Below are 17,068 nucleotides of genomic sequence, written 5' to 3'. Positions count from 1 at the left end.
AACAACTCCTTGTACCAGATATTTGAGACTGCCCCCACCTGACAACAGATGCACTCTGCAGGTAGATGGGCAGTCCTTAGCTGCCCATATACTGCCAATGCACTACCACTGCTGAACCATAGTTTCCTCATGAGTGTTACCTACTGCATCAGCTTGTAAAGAGTTGTGGCAGTGCATTCCTTTTTTCCATACGTTTTTTCGTTTCTCCACCTGTCTGCCTCAGTCTCATAAAAAGGACATGGCTTGAAAGCATTTAGGATTTTTTCCCCCTTTGATACAGTGAGGAGGGGATTAGACTTTGGTGGTCAAAGATCACTCTCCATTTGACCTGCTTTGGTGCTCATTCTGATTGTACAGGTAGAACAGCTCCTCCAAGAGGATGGCACATCGAAATCTGCAAATTTCACTCCAGCTCTCCGTGATGTTATGACTTAGAGATTTCAAGGGGCAGGCAAGTACACAAGGAGAGTTAGGACAGCAGACATCGTCAGCAATGACTAGTACTTTCTTCTTTGTTTGAGGAGGAACATGAGGAGCAGTGACCTCCAGAGGGTTACACAAATGTGCATGTTTCTAACCAAACTGTCACGAGTGACGTATGTCAATATAAAAGAAAAAAAAAATCTTGAGACCTTAAGATAAACAAGGAGATCATTTAATTTGTTTTTTCTCATACTTTTTAAACTCATTTGTCTCATTGAGTCTAAAAAGTTGTTTCTGTCCAAACAGAGGTGATAAACATAAACACATAAACTGGCTGCAAGTCCTGATTTTACCCCAGTTTAAGATGCAAAGAATTATAACCATCGGCTAGTATTTTACGTTATTTCTCTTCAGTTTCAATCCTGATATTATAATAAGCTGATAACTGTGATTGGTTGCTTGTACAAAGGTTTACTGTGTTAAATATGAACATAGTAAATAGTTCCGTAAATTTTAAATAAAGTTTAAAAGGCCCTTAGTGACTTAACTTCAGCTATGTGTATTTTACGGCCACATGTATCTATGTGTAGCAGACCATTCAACTATAATAACAATACATTAGGATGGAATTACTCATCATTTACCTGTCAAACCGCAAGCTACGCCCATACAAGGCATCCCAGTCCCACCCATATGTGGTCCAACCCTTAGAAACGTCCCATTACCGTCACAAGTACAGGAAAAATGGCGGCGAGTATGTTGCGGCTCCCGCTGCGACTTTCCTCCAGAAATATGGGGATAATGACCCGTAATACCGGCTTGAAGACCTCAAATATACCCAGGACGACTCAAAGCAGGACCGCAGTGTCTACGCCGTCTGGAGCAATTCTACCGAAGCCGGAAAAAACACCATTTGGTCTCATCCGCATGACATTAGTGGTGGTGCCTTTCCTTTATGTGGGAAATCTGATCAGCAAGAACTTTGCCGCCCTCCTGGAGGAGCACGACATCTTTGTCCCTGAAGACGACGATGACGACGATTGACCTAAGTCTGGAAAAGTAAATGGTGAAGTTCAAGTGCTTATTAGCCACACCTTATGCAATCTTTAAGCATTGAGGCTGGGACCTTTAGTCACGGTCTTCTACTGTGTAAAGGGTGTGTCAGCTGCATGTCAAAGGAAGTAATCTGTGACATTTTTCCAGTGATGACAACTGTGTTCTGTTTTTTTTCATTTACATCCACAGGGTGCTTTGCAATATTGACTGAAAGCATACCAGTCGGCACAAGGAAGATGGGGAAGATGGGGCACTTTGTCTTCCAAATAAACCCCTCTGTCTCCACCCTCTTCCTTTCCCTATTCTCTAATATTTAACTTGTTTTGCCTTCAAGAATTTATCAGAAATGTCATATCATGCGAGGCTATCACAACTACTAGTTTTGGCCTCGCTCCTGTTTGCATGTTTGTGTGTGACTAATAAATAAAGAGTCTCTTATGTGGAAAACACTTGTTGTTATTTAATCTTAACACCCATAATTTTTAATTCTGGCTCATTTTAGGCTTATCAGGTCATGATAACATATATTGCTTTTTTTTTTTTTTCTTCTTTTTTTTTTAAATATTGGCTGGTTTTCTTTGTCAAAGTACATTTTTTAAGGCGTGTCCTCGTAGGTCACGTAGGTCAGGTCTGTCTTGCTCCCTCCTGAAGGGCAGCGTTGGCCAGTCTCAGGTGTTCATTGAGTGAGCCCATCTCCAGCTGGCCACGCCCCCTTGTGTCACTTAGCTCTACATATGCCTCCTTAAAACGCTCATAAGCGACTTCTTTCTCCTGGAATAAGGACAGACATGGTAAGCATAGTTAGGCCATTTAATTGTTCTAAATTTTTAATGTGTATTATTTCTGTGTGATAAAAGAGATTAGACTGTAAAACATACCTTTGTAAGAGATTGCACTTCATTCTGTAGACAACTGATTTCTTTTTTAAGATACTGAACTTCATTTTCTTTTGCTCTGAGTAGAGTCTGTAAGACATTAAACACAACCTCTTATTCAGTAAAAGGACTAGATGTTACAATCCTTGATAATGCATTGCTTTAAATGGAGAAAATCTTGAGGGATGGGTGTTACGAGAAAAGGCAGCCCAGAAACGTTACCAGTTTGGGACACGTTGTCAGTAGTGGACCTTGGATTCATCAGGTGTTTCGGCCATTATCACTAGACATCCTCATCCAAGGAGGCCACTGGTTTATGTTTATGTTACATTGTTATTTCTCTTCTTTCTTCTCTTTAGTTTTCTACAGTTTATTTTCTTCTATCTATTCAATGCAACTAAAACATAATACTTACCTCTTTAACATTTATGGAGCCTCACTTTTTCAAAGGGATAGAAAAGGTGATAGAAGTAAAACAAGAGGGATAAGATAGCAGAGAGGAGAGCTGGATGGGGGCCACCCGATCTGGCTTCCCACACCTTCCCGCCAGATCGGGCTGTATGCTCTACCTCCCCACTGCCTCCCAGAAGAGGAGAAGAGCGAAAAAACCCACCAGATCAAAAATGCAGAGCTGCCTGCTATGGTGACTCATTGTAAATAAGGAAGCAGCTGAAAGTAGGATTTACAGACAGTGAGTGAGTGCCATTTCTCTGGGAAAAAATACCTTGTTGATGCTAGATTGCTTTATTATCATAGGAATCAAAGTCACCTGAAATAACCACTCATTACAACCAAGGTATGTAGGTATGTCTCAAAGCACAATATATTGAAACTTGAAGCAGAAGGGCTACAGCAGCAGATGACCACACTGTGTGAATTGTAGCCTGGGCTCACTAAAACTAGGCAAAAGAAGATTTGAAAAACGTTGCCTGGTCTGATGAGTTTCTGCAACATTTGGTTGGAAGGGTCAGAATTTGGTGTGAACAACATGAAAACATGGATCCATCCTGCCATGTATCAAGAGTTCTTTATTATTTTGTAGAGAATAATAAAGAATCTCCATCAGAATTTTAATTATCACTTTACAGTGTAATAAAAATGGAAAACATTTGACAGGCAGGAACGTGAGGAAAAGAAATGATTCAAATGCATCCTAGATGTGCTTAGATTCACCAGTCGATTGATTCACCAGAGATGCGCAGGATGATGATGTACTTTATTTCAGCCTGTAGGTGGCGATATGTACTGCAGCTGAATGCTCAACAAAAATGAGGCCAAGAAACAGGTGACAGTCGCCACAGGGGGTCATTAAATCAGGATACAAGGCAAAAGAAAACACTTTGATCCATTTGTTTTTATGGAGTGGGTTCAAAATCCCACAGACATAGATCAGATGCTGTTGTGAGGTTCCCAGTGATGACAGTGACGTCAACATTTGTCCTTTAATATTTCCACACAGCTATAAATAAAGTTGGTTTGAGCGTGGGCAAATATATTTTTCAGCTTATCTCTTTTCATATAAGAAACTCTAATCAATACCTCTAATTCTGATGCAGCGCACTCAGTGTTGCAAAGGGATACCACATCTGACCTCTGACCTGTGATGAAATACCGCATACGGCTGATCTCTTCTGCCAGTTTGGCCTTGAGATCCTGTAACAGAGATGTGTAGCTCAGAAATAAGAAGTATTACAATGTATGTGCTTCTTTATTATGTTTCCTCAATATGTAAACGTATAAGAATAAAATAAAGAGGATGTGAAGGTCATCGTTTCACTTTCTAACACATCATGTTGTTCTGTATTCAAATTCATTTGCAAACAAAGGCTGTGCAGAAACCTGGTTCTCTCTTCTGAGCTGCTCCAGCTCCTTCTCCTTGCGTCCGAGCTCTGTCTCTCGGCTCTTACTGCTGTGTTCAGCGCGGTCCAGCTCCAGGCACTTCTGAGAGTAACGCTCTGACAGCACATCTAACTCAGAGTGCAAGACATCCGCCTGGAGCCTGGCATGCACAAACACACGAGTTGTGAGGTTTTTGTGAGGTCTTAATTATAATGCATCACAACAGGCGTGTGGTCAAGTGTAGAACATCTTCAGCCTGCAGCGAGGAGGGCTATGGTACACTTACGCCTGCCCTCGGCACGATGAATCCACATGTGCCGCTCCTGCGAACGACTTCCTGGCCTTCTCCACTTGTCTCTCCAGCTCCTCTCTGTGAGCTGCTCTCAGTGCCTCCATAGCTTTTGATGAACAGTAAGTTAGCTAGTTAATGCATTTGGTAAACAACCTTAAAACAAGAACACCAAAAATAGGCTGGCAGGTGACAGCAGCATCAGTAGGTAGTACTGTATACAGTAATACCATATATTCTATTTTTGCACCACTGTTTTGTTGCACTATGACTCCAAGTCCAGTTCCTTTTTTGTGTACACACTTGGTATTAATAGGTTTCTCATATGTGTGAGCTGATGATTTCTTGACTCTCATGTATCAGTCAAGAAATGTTAATTTTACTGAATTGCAAATCAATAAATGCTTTTTTTGGCATGAAATCCGTTTTAGTGCAGGTCCCTAAAAAGTTAAAGTTTAGATGAAAGAATGAATTAATCAATTTCTTCACTTAGATGACGAATAAAGAAGAGTCATTTCAGTGCAGTCGTTTCACACTGTCATCCTCGGTAGGTCTAATAATGGCTGAAATGATTTGTGCACAACTTTAATCTTTTCCAGGATTTAGTCTGAGCCGTAAGAGGGAATTCGTAGAAAACACCCTCACTGGATTAACTGGCTAAGAGAGTGGATGGATAGTTGCATACTGCCTTACGGTCATAAATTAATGGTCCCTCATACCTAAAGCAAGATCTTTATTTTCAAAAGATTAACTTTCAAAGTAAATTGGAGTCTAGTATCTACTCTACTATTGTGAGGTTTAGGACTGAAGGAATTCAATCTTGATAAATGATATGACTGTGTAACATGCATGTAAGGGACCAAGGGCTAAGATTCATAATTATTTATTTTAGTTAAAATAAATACTGCACCCTGCAGAGAGCAAAAAGCAAATCCTCATGTTTAGCTGAAGCTGCTGTTGCTGTTGATACTCCGTGACTCACCTTTAGCAGCTGCTTGGCTCTCCTCCTGTAGCATCCTGTCTTTTTCCTCTTCTAGCTTTTTTATCTCCTTGGCATGCTTCTCCTGCAGCTCCTGCAGTGCTTTCCTGTGTGCTACTTCCATGGCCTCCAGTCTGGCCCTACAAGGTGCCCCAGTGCCACAGGGACTCTCCACCTCTATACCCATGGCCGCACGCTCCCTCTTAATGCTCTCCACCTGCTTTCGAAGAAAAACAGCCTGGAAGATTGTTTTATAGAAAATGTGTAGGGGTAGAGAGGGAGGAGGGGAAAAAAAAGACTGAAATCCCGATCCCTGTTGGATAATAGTATAATTTTCTTGCCCTGACTCTGTGCATCGCTTTTTTTTAAATTGAAAGTTCTCTCCTACCTCTTTTTGCAGTGCTTCAGCTGTATTCATTGTGATCTGGGCGCCATTTATGGATGGAGGAGCCTCCTTCATGTTTGATGTATCAGTTTGTGACCCGGTGACAGACTGGTTGACCTCTTGAGGTGGTGAGTGATCTCTCTGGGGAGTAAGTAGAGATGCAGATGCCTGTGCGGTGCTTGACTGATAAGCCTGGGTGCCTATGAGAGACTGTGAGCTCATGTCCTGAAATGACATTGTCTCAAATTCTACCCACTTCCTGTTAACTTCAGAGTCCATAGTTTCAATAACAGGCACAGGTACACTCCCCTTTTTCAGCTCCATGGACTCCCACCTGCTGCCCATCTCATTGACGGGGAGCCCCTCCTCAAACCACTTGTTCCTCTCCTCCAGTCGTTTTGCCTGCTCGCGGTCCCAGCCCTCCCCTTCCTCTCTCTGACTGGCTAGCGATAAGTCCGCACCCAGATCTCTGTCTGCTGCTTGGTGGTGGATTTCGGTCTGGTAGGAGTTTGCAGCTGTAGTGGTGGAGGTGCAAGTGGCAGGTTCATAGCCCGAATCCTTGCAGGTGAACTGAGCAGGGGGTTGGCATGGTGACGGTCTCCGGGAGAGGGGGTTCTCTTTCTCGCTGCCGATGTCTGATTGGCTGAGGTCCGAATGAGGGAAATACAGGAGAGTAGAGTTACACATTCAAAGAAAGATAAGAGAGACAAGGTCTGCTGCAGGCAGACCACCCAATCATAGCCGTGCTCCACAGAAATGTTCAGATCTTGTTTTTGGAGACTGAGGATTTTAGCACTATGATAAACATCAAGTATTCACCATGTAGGGTGTTTCTGTTCTGTCTGCCACTAATTAAGATCAAGAGATACCAGTAATTTTAATATAATTTAAGATCATTTACTGCTTTGGTAATGAAATGCACAAAGTCTATGAAGGGCGCAGGTACAGGGCTAGTTAATTCTATGAAAAAAATAATAATATAAAACTATAAAAATAAGAAAGTAGAAAGAACTTTTGCAATGATGCCTCACAGCAAGAAGGGGTTCTTTTGGCTGGCTGGGCCTTTTGTAAGGAATTTTCATGTTCTTCTTGTGCATGTGTGGGTAATCCAGCTTCCTCCCACAATCCAGAGAGATTAAGTTAACTGGTGATTCTAAATTGGCTGTACGTGTGAGTGTGAGCATGAATAGTTGTCTGCCTCTCCGTGTTAGCCCTGCGACAAACTACCTGTCCAGACCGTAACCTGCCTCATCGGCTTGCACCCACCTCGACCCAGAATCGCCTTTATTTGACAGTTTCAGTGAAGAGAGACAAATCAGGGAAATGACGTACAACAAACAATCCAGCCAGACTGCTTTACACGCATCAGGTTCTAAGTTAAATGAAATGACTAAATAGTGTATGTATGTAATAAATAGTGTATATGGTTCTTGAAATGAACTCCAGTTCCAGCAGCTACAACAGTCACAGTCTGCTGCATTAAGCCTAATGCATTAATAATAGTAATAAAACAATGTAATATGTAAAAGCAAAACACACTGATCACATATTCTATGTGCACTAAGAATTTGGGCACATTTTGCAGATATTATTTATTTTCTGAATATTATTACAATATGTTTACACTTTCATGTGTTCCTTAAGTCCCCAGTAAAGGATCTGAACACTTTCTGTCTCACTGCCTCCCACCATAGTGCCAGACTCACTGTGTGTTGTTCTGGATCGCCTGCTTCAGTAACTTCAACCAATTTTTCCGAATTCTGGATGTCACAGCAGAGAGAGTGAACACTGCTCCTTTTGTCTGGGGCAGATCAAAAGACACAACCGCACGCGCACACACACACAACGCAGCACACACACACACACACACACACACACACACACACACACACCACTATGACACACACCACACCGCACGCACACCACGCACACACACCACACACACAGCACAGCACACACGCACGCGCACACACACACACACACACACACACACACACACACACACATATACGCGTTAAACAGGAAGCAGCCAAACATCTTTTTGTCTGGCTGTGAAACTGGGAGTTGGGGGGGTGGAGGTGCGATTAATTGACCTGGATGACTGAGAACCTTCACAGACATTAATTGACAGTGTTTTCGTCTACTGAGCAACACCATTAATAATTGAAATTGAATTCAATTTTATTTATATAGAAAAAACAAAAGTGCTGTAAATACATACTTGTATTTGGAGTCCGTAGTTCTTGTCCACATCACAATCTAACACATTCACGCAGGACGTCAGGTCGATCTCTCCATCCAGGTCATCTGACTGCAGCACGACAAGAGCAGCATAACTTTAGCTGAGTCAAATAAGGTCACAGTTCTCCCCCAAACAATTAATTTTTCAGGAAACTGACCTACTGGTATCAAAAAACAAACTTCATAAAGTCTTCCTGATTGTGCAAAAACAGCACACCAGAAACTGCTTTAGTGTCATACCTCCTTAGCCTCTGAGTCTCTGTAGTATCTCAGCGAGGTGTCACCGAGAACAAACCAGTGTTTCCTCCACTGCGGAAAGCACAGTAAATATGGACAACGATGAACTAACTGGTGCCATGACCATCAAACCCATTCGTTGGCATTCATTTCTACAGTATGTAGATGTATGTTTCTACAGTATGTAGACTCTTTTCAAGATGTTTCACGATGATGAGTCACGTTGGTGGTGTTTTGAGCCTGTCTGGCAGGTTTTATGAGGATGTGGTTAAAGCTAGAATTAGCATCTTAGTTAAATATTATACGTTTTTCAAAAGAATACCTTTACCTTGCCATGTTCATCCAGTCTGGACATCCACCCCTTTGAGAAACAATATCTGCAATTAAAGCGATACGAGCAAACAGAATGAAAGAGCCCTCTTTGTGGTTTATCTCTCACACTTCATTGTGAAACTAGAGGAAGCGGAAACTGTCGGAAACAGACGACTGCACTCTTGAGATAACTAATACAGATCGACGCATGTGGCGAGGTGCAGATAGAGAAAAATACAACTGAACAGGAACATTCAAAGAGGAAGATGTGTAGTTTCTGTGAACCATCAAACTGTCAGAGGGAGAAAGGAAGGGAAAGGGGAACCGACGGTACATTATTAGAACGATAGTACCAACTGAAAAATACTCACCGTGTATGACGAATGTGATCCGTTGTTATCGTAATATGAAGAGGAGGAGAAATAGAGGAATTAGGTTGGAAGAAGTGCCCGATGTGATATGTAAAGAGGATGTCATAAAAGTTTCACACATACAGAGGTGCCTACATATGGAAATGCTGTGTGAACTACTAAAAAAAGTTTTCAACAGTGAAACAGAAACATTGTTGAACGTTTCATTTCGTGGTCATCCATCAGTGTACAGTGACTCAGCTGTTTTAGTCATGACAGCACAACACTGCAAATACAGGAAACAGTTAACTGAAACCGTCCTGGAACCTATTAATAAAGATGATAAATCGAATGAACATGCTGCCCTAAAACACAGAGTGCTAGGTAATGACTTCTGCCTGCGAGTGTGTGTCTCTGCGAGGGGCTGAAATACACGAATGACCTATTTTCCTCCAAATGCTCGTGTGATATATACAGACGCAGGAAGTCATGAGACAGTGCTCACCTGTGTCTGCAGACATTCAGGATGAGCCGGTCGCTCATTCACCTTGGAGGATCTGTGTTTTCCACTCTGGCTCTCTGAGGTCTTTGATGGATTAAACAGACAGGACGTTCTTGCCTTTTTAAACACAGCTGTTTGTGATAAACATGCCTGCAGTGACTGCATCTTACCTGTGTATGAAGAGATGCTGCCGATCGCCTCCGAGACGATCGTCCGTTCTCAGAGTCTCGACATTTCTCCCGTCTGTCTCTCCCTCTCTCTCTGCCTCTCCCCCTCTCATCTGACTCCAGCCTTGAACTGTAGAACTGGCTCGATCTGTCTATTTCATCTTGATACCTTAAAGTTAACGTGTAGAGGAAATGAAAAGAGGAAATATGTTTTGAAAGTGAACTTTGGCAGACCTCTGCAAAAGGTTCAAGAGCATGTTTATTTTCTCAGGCCATAAATTAATGCTATCAGTTACCACATCAGATAAATACATATCTTCAAAGAGTTTTCTGCCCACTAATTTTCCAGCTAGTGAAGGAGTGACGCACAGATCACAGCAGATTGTAGTGCACAAGTCCAGACTTTAAACACTAAGTGAAGCAACTGAACCAAAGTATTGCACTAACTGTTTATGGATTACAGCCATTTTTATACAATTATCAGAGAGTGCAATGGAATAAGGTCACTGGTGTTTACTGGTGATGTGACTGCTCATAGAAGTAGCAGGATGAATTGAGCATTTTCAGGGCTATACTTTGTGGTCAGGTTCTGCCAAATGCCGAAAAATTGATTGGACAACTCTTCACGGTGCAAATGGATAATGACCCAAAACATACTGCACAAACATCTCAGTTTCTCAAGGCAAAGATTCAATGGCCAAGTGAGTCAGCTGATCTCAACCTAACAGAGCATGCCTTTTAATTTTATTTTTTTTTAACTGAAGCCAAAAACTGAAGGCGGAGAAAGCAAATAACAGCCAGCCGGTGGCTGCCCTGAAGACCTACCAGAGCATCTCAGAGGAGATAATTCAGGCAGTCACTGACTACAAAAGACTTTTATCCACTAGTTTCTTTGGTAGCAGTTAAGTAGTGAAAGGCAATATGAAGTGCTGTTAATGTTGATTTTGGTTCCTGCAACATTACAACTGAAGATTTATAAGGTTTAAAATGTGGTAAGAAAACTTCAACTATAACTGCTAAAGCCTATTTTGGCTAGCGTGTGCATCTCAGAACCTCTGTCAGTCTTGGATGAGCTGAATATTTCTGTGTCCAACCACATTTCGGTTGGCATTTAGGTAAGGCCCAGTTAGGTGTTTAAACAGATGCAAGTGCTCAAAACTAGCAGTGAGACAATGCCACATCACCAACCTGTATGTCCTGAGTCTCTGGTCCCTGCATGGACTGGGACTCTGGTTCCTCAACCTCAGCCCTGGAAACTCTTCTTCTGATTCCACTTGGATCTTGGGAATATCAGCCAGCACTATGTAATCATCTATGGTCATCCCCACCTTAGATTTAGAAAAGATTTAGCATGTTAGCATGTGGCAAGACTGATTTTTATATAGTGTTTGTTAAACAAATAGATAATTCTAAAAACTGAAGCAAGTGCAGGAGTGTCTTAAATCTTCATTTCATTAATATGGCATAATGGAATATTTACTTTACCACTTTAAACACTTCCTAATGAGTTTATTGTGTCAGTTGCTAGTTGTGAATTAAAGATTAAGTCTTTTTTCATAGGTTTAGTCATTCTAAGTGCCAGAAAGGAGCATTATCCACAGTATGTTCATTGGCTAACAACTCAAGGTTGACAATCAGCCAAATTCCTGCTCACACGACTTATTTACCTCCTCAGCATCTACAGCAGCCTTTTTGGGTTCAGAGATCAGCAGGGTGTCCATGCCTCGTCTAATGGCGCTCCTGCTTCGGTCACCTATGACTTTGTTTTTTCCTTCATCGGCTTCATCTGTTCCTGTAATTGTAGCTTGTGACAGTGATCCACCAAAGACTTGCGAGACTGTGCCCCGCCTCGATGACGAGGATCCAGGTGAGGCCGGGATGCTGAGTAAAGAGTGTGCGGACCCCTGCCATGAGTTTTGTGGACTCAGCCTGCTGTCTCTGGAGCAGGGTTCTCTTTGTGGGGAGTGGCTGGTGCCGTAGCCGTTCCTGGCTGGTGAAACGTCACGACTGTTCCGAGTTCGAGTGTTGGTCGAGCTGTTGACAGCTGTTCTGATTCGTGGGGATGGTTGGGATAGCTCATATGAATTTTGCTGAAGAGCCGACGAGCCACGGCGGGAGATAGACTCGAGATTTCTGTACAGCTTCTCAGAGTCTAAACTGTGCCTGTTCGAAGCTTGTGATGGACTTCCTGACTCTCGACTATATCCCTTTATAGCATCATATTCACCATTCTGTGAGAGCAAAGAGCCTGCACGCCTGTGAGATGGTGTGGCCCTGGAGGGAGACGCGGTGCGAGAGGCATTGGACAACTTCCGGCAGGATGGACTGGACCAGCCTGATGTATGGCAAGAAGGACCATATGATGGAAGCTGTGGAGAGCTGTGAGATGAAGTATGAGACCGAGTCTGACTCCTACAGAGGGAGCTCCCTCTCTGAGCTCCCACAGGCGATTCGGTGAGCTTGTAGCGTTCTGGACTCATAGAGCTGTGACGTGTCGGAGAATTTGTCAGGGAATCTCCTCGTCTAAAGTTTGAGTGGTATGTGTATCTCTGCGGGGATTCACTTCTCCAAGTTTCCTGCATATACGTCTCATGATTTCTTCGCTGGGAAGGCACTCCCAGGTTGACATTCCTGTAAGGGACACAGGCCTTGGGCTCGGGAACATAGTTGCTTGGAAGGGGATGCCCCCGCTCGTAGTAACGAAACTGACGTTTTTTGTCCTCCTCAATCTGCTGCTCACCATCACCTCTTCTGTCGGGAGAGAAGTAACCGCTCTCTTGTCCCCTATCTCCCCAGGACTCTGAAAATCAAACAAATCTGTGATCATTGCCTTAATGTAAATGTAAATAGCTTATCAGAGAGGATTATCTTTCTGTAAAATACTCATGATGGAGTTTAGTTCTAACTGGGATGCATGCCTGTGACTGACCTGACGCCTGGCGGGACCTGTTTCTCCCTCTCCTCTCATCCATCCAGGAGCTTTCAGTGCCTTGTGGGGGAGAGGAGTCCAGCCGTGTCATTTCTCTTTGAGCCACACAGTACCGCTCCAAGCTGGGGGATCGGCCCCTCTCTGAAGAATCCAACTGATTTGGAGAGCTGGGAGAGGTAGCAGACAATCAGTCGATGGGCGATAAATTGTTATTTGAATGCATCTAAAGTGTTTGCTCAAGTTAGTGAAGAAGTGCTTCAAGAACATCTTTACACATCTGCTGTGCTGTCAGTCTAAGATTTCCATCAGCTTTGTCTTTCGTTAAACTCTTGGCATTAAACAAAGAAGGAAAATAATGTTAATCTTCTTTTTCCATTCAGGAACTTTCAGAGGAACTCAGAACTTAATTATGATCAGCAGAGGAAACCATCAAAACAGCCCCTGCTCACATGGTATTTAATTTTACGTACAAGAATTTTGGAGGTCGGGCTTACAGGTCAGAAGGATTAAGACTGATCACGTATTCATTTTATGGATTAGCACCGTCAGTAGGTTATATATAAAATATATATTTCTATAAACAGCATTGATTTTTTTCATACGTCAATTAAGTTACAGATTAATTTAATTATTAGCTTAATCAACTTAATTATTGGCATTATTAATGTATTAGTTAGGTGTTATCATGTACTTAATTCATCATTTATATATCATTACTCCTTCTTAGTATGCCATTTATAAAAGCAGATGTATTCTTAAGACCATCTTCAAGTTTCAACAGATTTTTCAAATAAATATAAAATGCTAGAGGAGTGTGTAGAGACTCACCGGTGCTGCTGCAGCTGTGATAAGAGGAAAAGACTCAGTGTACCGAATATAGAGCCTGAGTTATAGTTAGAGACTCTCTGAGATCACTACACTGTGAGAGAACAGTGCATATTCAGTGATTTGAACAGAAGCCCTGAGTGCTACGGTAGTTATTATGGAAATATGATGAGAGCAGAATTATGTCCACACAGATGAAGTGTATAAAACACTGATGTAATTATTACATTTTATGTTGATAATTATGCACCCCTTTCTATGCTGAATTTCCAGATAGAGAAGCTCACTGTGTCTGCACTATCAATAAACAGATCAGTTATCATTATTGTGGCACCACAACATGCAGCACCATCAGCAGTCAATCAGGTCCTCTTCCTCCTGAAAGCCCCACTTAGTCTAAACCTTTTCCTCAAAAGTTTAGAGCTCACCAAAGCAAGAACATTTAAAATATCAAGAACTATATATGTTGTTGTTTTTTTAACTATCGGCACTTTAGACTCTGGAAGCTAGGGATCAAGTGAGGTTTGTGGTTTGCTGCCAGTGGTACTGGGACGTTGTACAAAAATGGTGAATAAAAAAAAGGAGGACCAAATTCTTCCTCCAAATTCATCAACTTCATCTCACATCGACGTCTTGAGGCTTGATCCTGGGATGCAATCGAGTGTTCCAACATGACAATGACCCCAAACACACATCAAAACGGGTTTGGAATGGATAAAGCACGCTTAACATTAAGCTTTGTGAATGGTCGTCTCAAAGCCCCGACATCAACCCTATTGAGGACTGAAGCCACAGTTGTGTAAGGAAAACCACAAATGTAAATGAACTCTACCAATACTGCCATAAAAAGTGATCAAATATGTATCCAGAATTATGCCAGAAACGACCAAAACAGTTTGGTTGAGGTGCAACTTTTTAAGGGACATTTAACCAAATATTAATGAGGGTATACTTTTGACCCTGTGTGGATTTAAGAAAATCCAAAATACATTAAAACTTGTGCACCCAGCTCTTGTTTTTAAAAATCTATACAGTGGACATTACAGTTCACATTATTAAAACCCCAGAATTACCATGACATTCACACCCATGATGAGTGTACGTAAATTTATGATCACAACTCCATGATTGAGCTAATGGATGTTATTGAGCTGGCCAGTCAGTGATACTCGTTCACTAACTCAGTGTATATAGTACAGGCAGGTTCTTAGTAAAAAGTGGTTTCTTAAAAACGGGACACTGGATACACTCACCTGGATTGTATGTCAGTATCACCGATATTAAGTTCCCACTCAGGACTCAGACTGTGCTCTAGACTCCACTCGTAGGTCCAACCGCCTCTGACATCATCACTACTGGCACTTGTGGTCACCTCAGACAGGGCACATGTGTCGTCATCATCATCATCTGTATCCTGGTTTGTGGGGAGCAGAAACATATCTTAAGCATTTGGATTAATAGTGACAATTAGATATTTAAACTAAGAAAAATGCTGACAATCAGAATGTTTTGTCTCTATTTTTGAAAACTATTTCAACTCAAAGTAAAAGTGTCGAAATAATGTCTGCTTTTTTTTTTATAACAGTTCAGTAATAACATGTTTAGCAGTCCTAACTTGGATAATTCAACCAATTTAAAACCAAAAAAACGACAGAATTCAACAAATTTATGGGAACCAAAATTGTCAGTTTGGCATAGTGACTGCAGCCTTGTCTAATTTGAATTATTCTGCAATTCTTAAAAAATATTTAACCTCCTAAAAGTGCAGGTTTCTCAGTTATTTGGATTTACAATAAACCAGCCAATGCTTATATCTAATTATGACCCACTAAAAGCTTCATACAGCAACTATGTGATGGCATGTGTCTACTCACTTTAAAAATCAAACAAGTCACAGCAAAACAAACTGAATTTTTATACAAAAGTAAAAAACAAACTAACTTGCTGAGTCTGAGCATTAACACAAATTCCACTTACTGTCACTGATCACTGACCTTCAGGCAAATCTGCTGTCAAAGCTGTGTAGCCACTTCTGTCTTTGCTTCTCCAGTCGTTCCAGCTAAGCCAACACATCTAGCCTGCACAGGACGTAACTCAAGCTAGTCTCTGGTCATGCTCATCATTATTTCATTGCTCCAGTGCTTTTACATCACCAGAACTGCACTTACTGTCTTTCTTATCATTATCTTGATCTCTCCTTCTGGTCAGCTTCTCATTAACACAAAACTTTTTCTTCTCATTTTAGCTCCTGATGCTTCCTGGATGCAGGACTAAATAAAATGCATCTGTTTTTCTCTGTTTTCACTTGAAAATAAAATCTACATTCGAGCCATGATGTTGACTAACATAAGTTTCACAATGACATTGCTCTGAATAATAAGTTAAGTGGGCCGGTGTTGCACGAGGATATGTGCCTGCATGTGTAATATGGGCGTATCAGATTACAACCTATTCCCTAAGGATGGTAATGAGCTTTCATTAATTAATGATACAGAATCAAATGCCACCATCCTTCTCCCACCTCCACAATTTTATCACTTGGTAATTGTATTATAGGCTGACATCATTCTTGTAAATTGTCATTTTATTTGATTTTAAATGTTTATAAAACTGTCGTATAAGCAAAGAATCTGAGCATCTGGGTAGTTTTGCAGCCAACCTGAACCTTTGGTACACAAATATATAGAACTGTGCAATGTTGACCCTGTTTTGCACCCATCGTATGAAATATAAATATGGGCTGGTTACCTAGGAAACAAACCAAAATTATGTTGCGCTTGTGAATTGTTTTTGAGCTGTTGGACTGAATAAATCACAAAAGAATGGATCTACAATTTCCATCACCTCAATGAGGGCTTCCAGTCAGAGACCATAAGGGTAAGGCGGTATATCTGTGCTAATCAGAAAGTTCTTCTTTAAATCTGTGTTAATCCAAACTTGACCTTTTATCTTTTGGATATAAGAATTCATAGCTTCATCATTTTCAAATTTGTGAATAAATTGTTTAAAGTTTTATCAAAATTCTTTCTTTGGCTGCTTCACCATAACAAACGATCTGCCTCCAACCTTTGACTCTGCTTAGCACAGAGATCCTGACCATCTGTTCAAGTCAAAGCAATTTCAATTTTATTCAATTTTGTTTATATGGTGCCAAATCAAATTAAATCAAATTAAATTAAAGACTCTAGAAAAACACAGAGAAAACCCCAACAATCAAACGACCCCCTTTGAGCAAGTACTTGGCAACAGTGGAAAAGAAAAACTCCCTTTTGACAAGAAGAAACCTCTGGCAATATATGTATGCATCCTTAATGAAGCAGAGGATTACCAGACAGATAGTAGCTAAAGTAAGACTTACAAGTTTTAGGTCACTGTAATAAAGGGTATTAATAATAATAATAAATAAGTAAGTTTTTATTTATATAGCACCTTTCAAGACAGAATCACAAAGTGCTGCACATAAGATTACAAGTCATAAAAAGATTTAAAAAGAGAAAATAAAACAGGCAATAAAATAAACTAAAGGTTTTTTGTGAGACCATAAAAACCTTTAGTTTCCATTCTTTAGTACCTTTAGCAACACAAACATGACCCTTGCTCCACATTTGGTTTTTTGGGATCTGGTCAAAAAGACCTGGGAAATGCTCAAATCCCTCTTC

The 17,068-nt window shown here is 41.2% G+C and overlaps 2 protein-coding genes across 3 annotated transcripts; one reads left to right on the top strand and one right to left on the bottom strand.

Moving 5' to 3' along the window:
- Positions 1–46: 46 nt before the first annotated feature.
- Positions 47–1,926, top strand: LOC121812155 (essential MCU regulator, mitochondrial-like). 2 transcript variants are annotated; one of them, XR_006052892.1, is made up of 3 exons: positions 47–61; positions 358–1,489; positions 1,669–1,926. XR_006052892.1 is itself a non-coding variant. In XM_042213528.1 (2 exons), the coding sequence occupies exon 1, from the start codon at positions 1,168–1,170 to the stop codon at positions 1,465–1,467; it is 300 nt and encodes a 99-aa protein (XP_042069462.1). In that variant the 5' UTR covers positions 1,115–1,167; the 3' UTR covers positions 1,468–1,489; positions 1,669–1,926. The 2 variants fall into 2 exon arrangements, 1 of the variants encoding a protein (XP_042069462.1); XM_042213528.1 differs by lacking the exon at positions 47–61 and having other exon boundaries at positions 1,115–1,489.
- Positions 1,918–14,862, bottom strand: LOC102312084 (TRIO and F-actin-binding protein). Its single transcript, XM_042213527.1, has 17 exons — positions 14,663–14,862; positions 12,585–12,751; positions 11,323–12,455; positions 10,844–10,983; positions 9,659–9,824; positions 9,492–9,572; positions 8,653–8,685; positions 8,328–8,396; positions 8,068–8,157; positions 7,553–7,647; positions 5,850–6,489; positions 5,465–5,699; positions 4,480–4,591; positions 4,194–4,353; positions 3,894–4,007; positions 2,358–2,444; positions 1,918–2,250 (listed from the first exon to the last, which is right to left on the bottom strand). The coding sequence occupies exons 1-17, from the start codon at positions 14,845–14,847 to the stop codon at positions 2,104–2,106; spliced, it is 3,654 nt and encodes a 1,217-aa protein (XP_042069461.1). The 5' UTR covers positions 14,848–14,862; the 3' UTR covers positions 1,918–2,103.
- Between the last annotated feature and the right edge of the window lie 2,206 nt (positions 14,863–17,068).

This window comes from Haplochromis burtoni, unplaced genomic scaffold (genome assembly GCF_018398535.1).
Source record: "Haplochromis burtoni strain Fernald_Lab_line unplaced genomic scaffold, NCSU_Asbu1 Contig_448, whole genome shotgun sequence".
Classification (NCBI taxonomy): domain Eukaryota; kingdom Metazoa; phylum Chordata; class Actinopteri; order Cichliformes; family Cichlidae; genus Haplochromis; species Haplochromis burtoni.
Note: the sequence above shows the minus strand (reverse complement) of the source record. Positions and strands in the feature narration are given on the sequence as shown.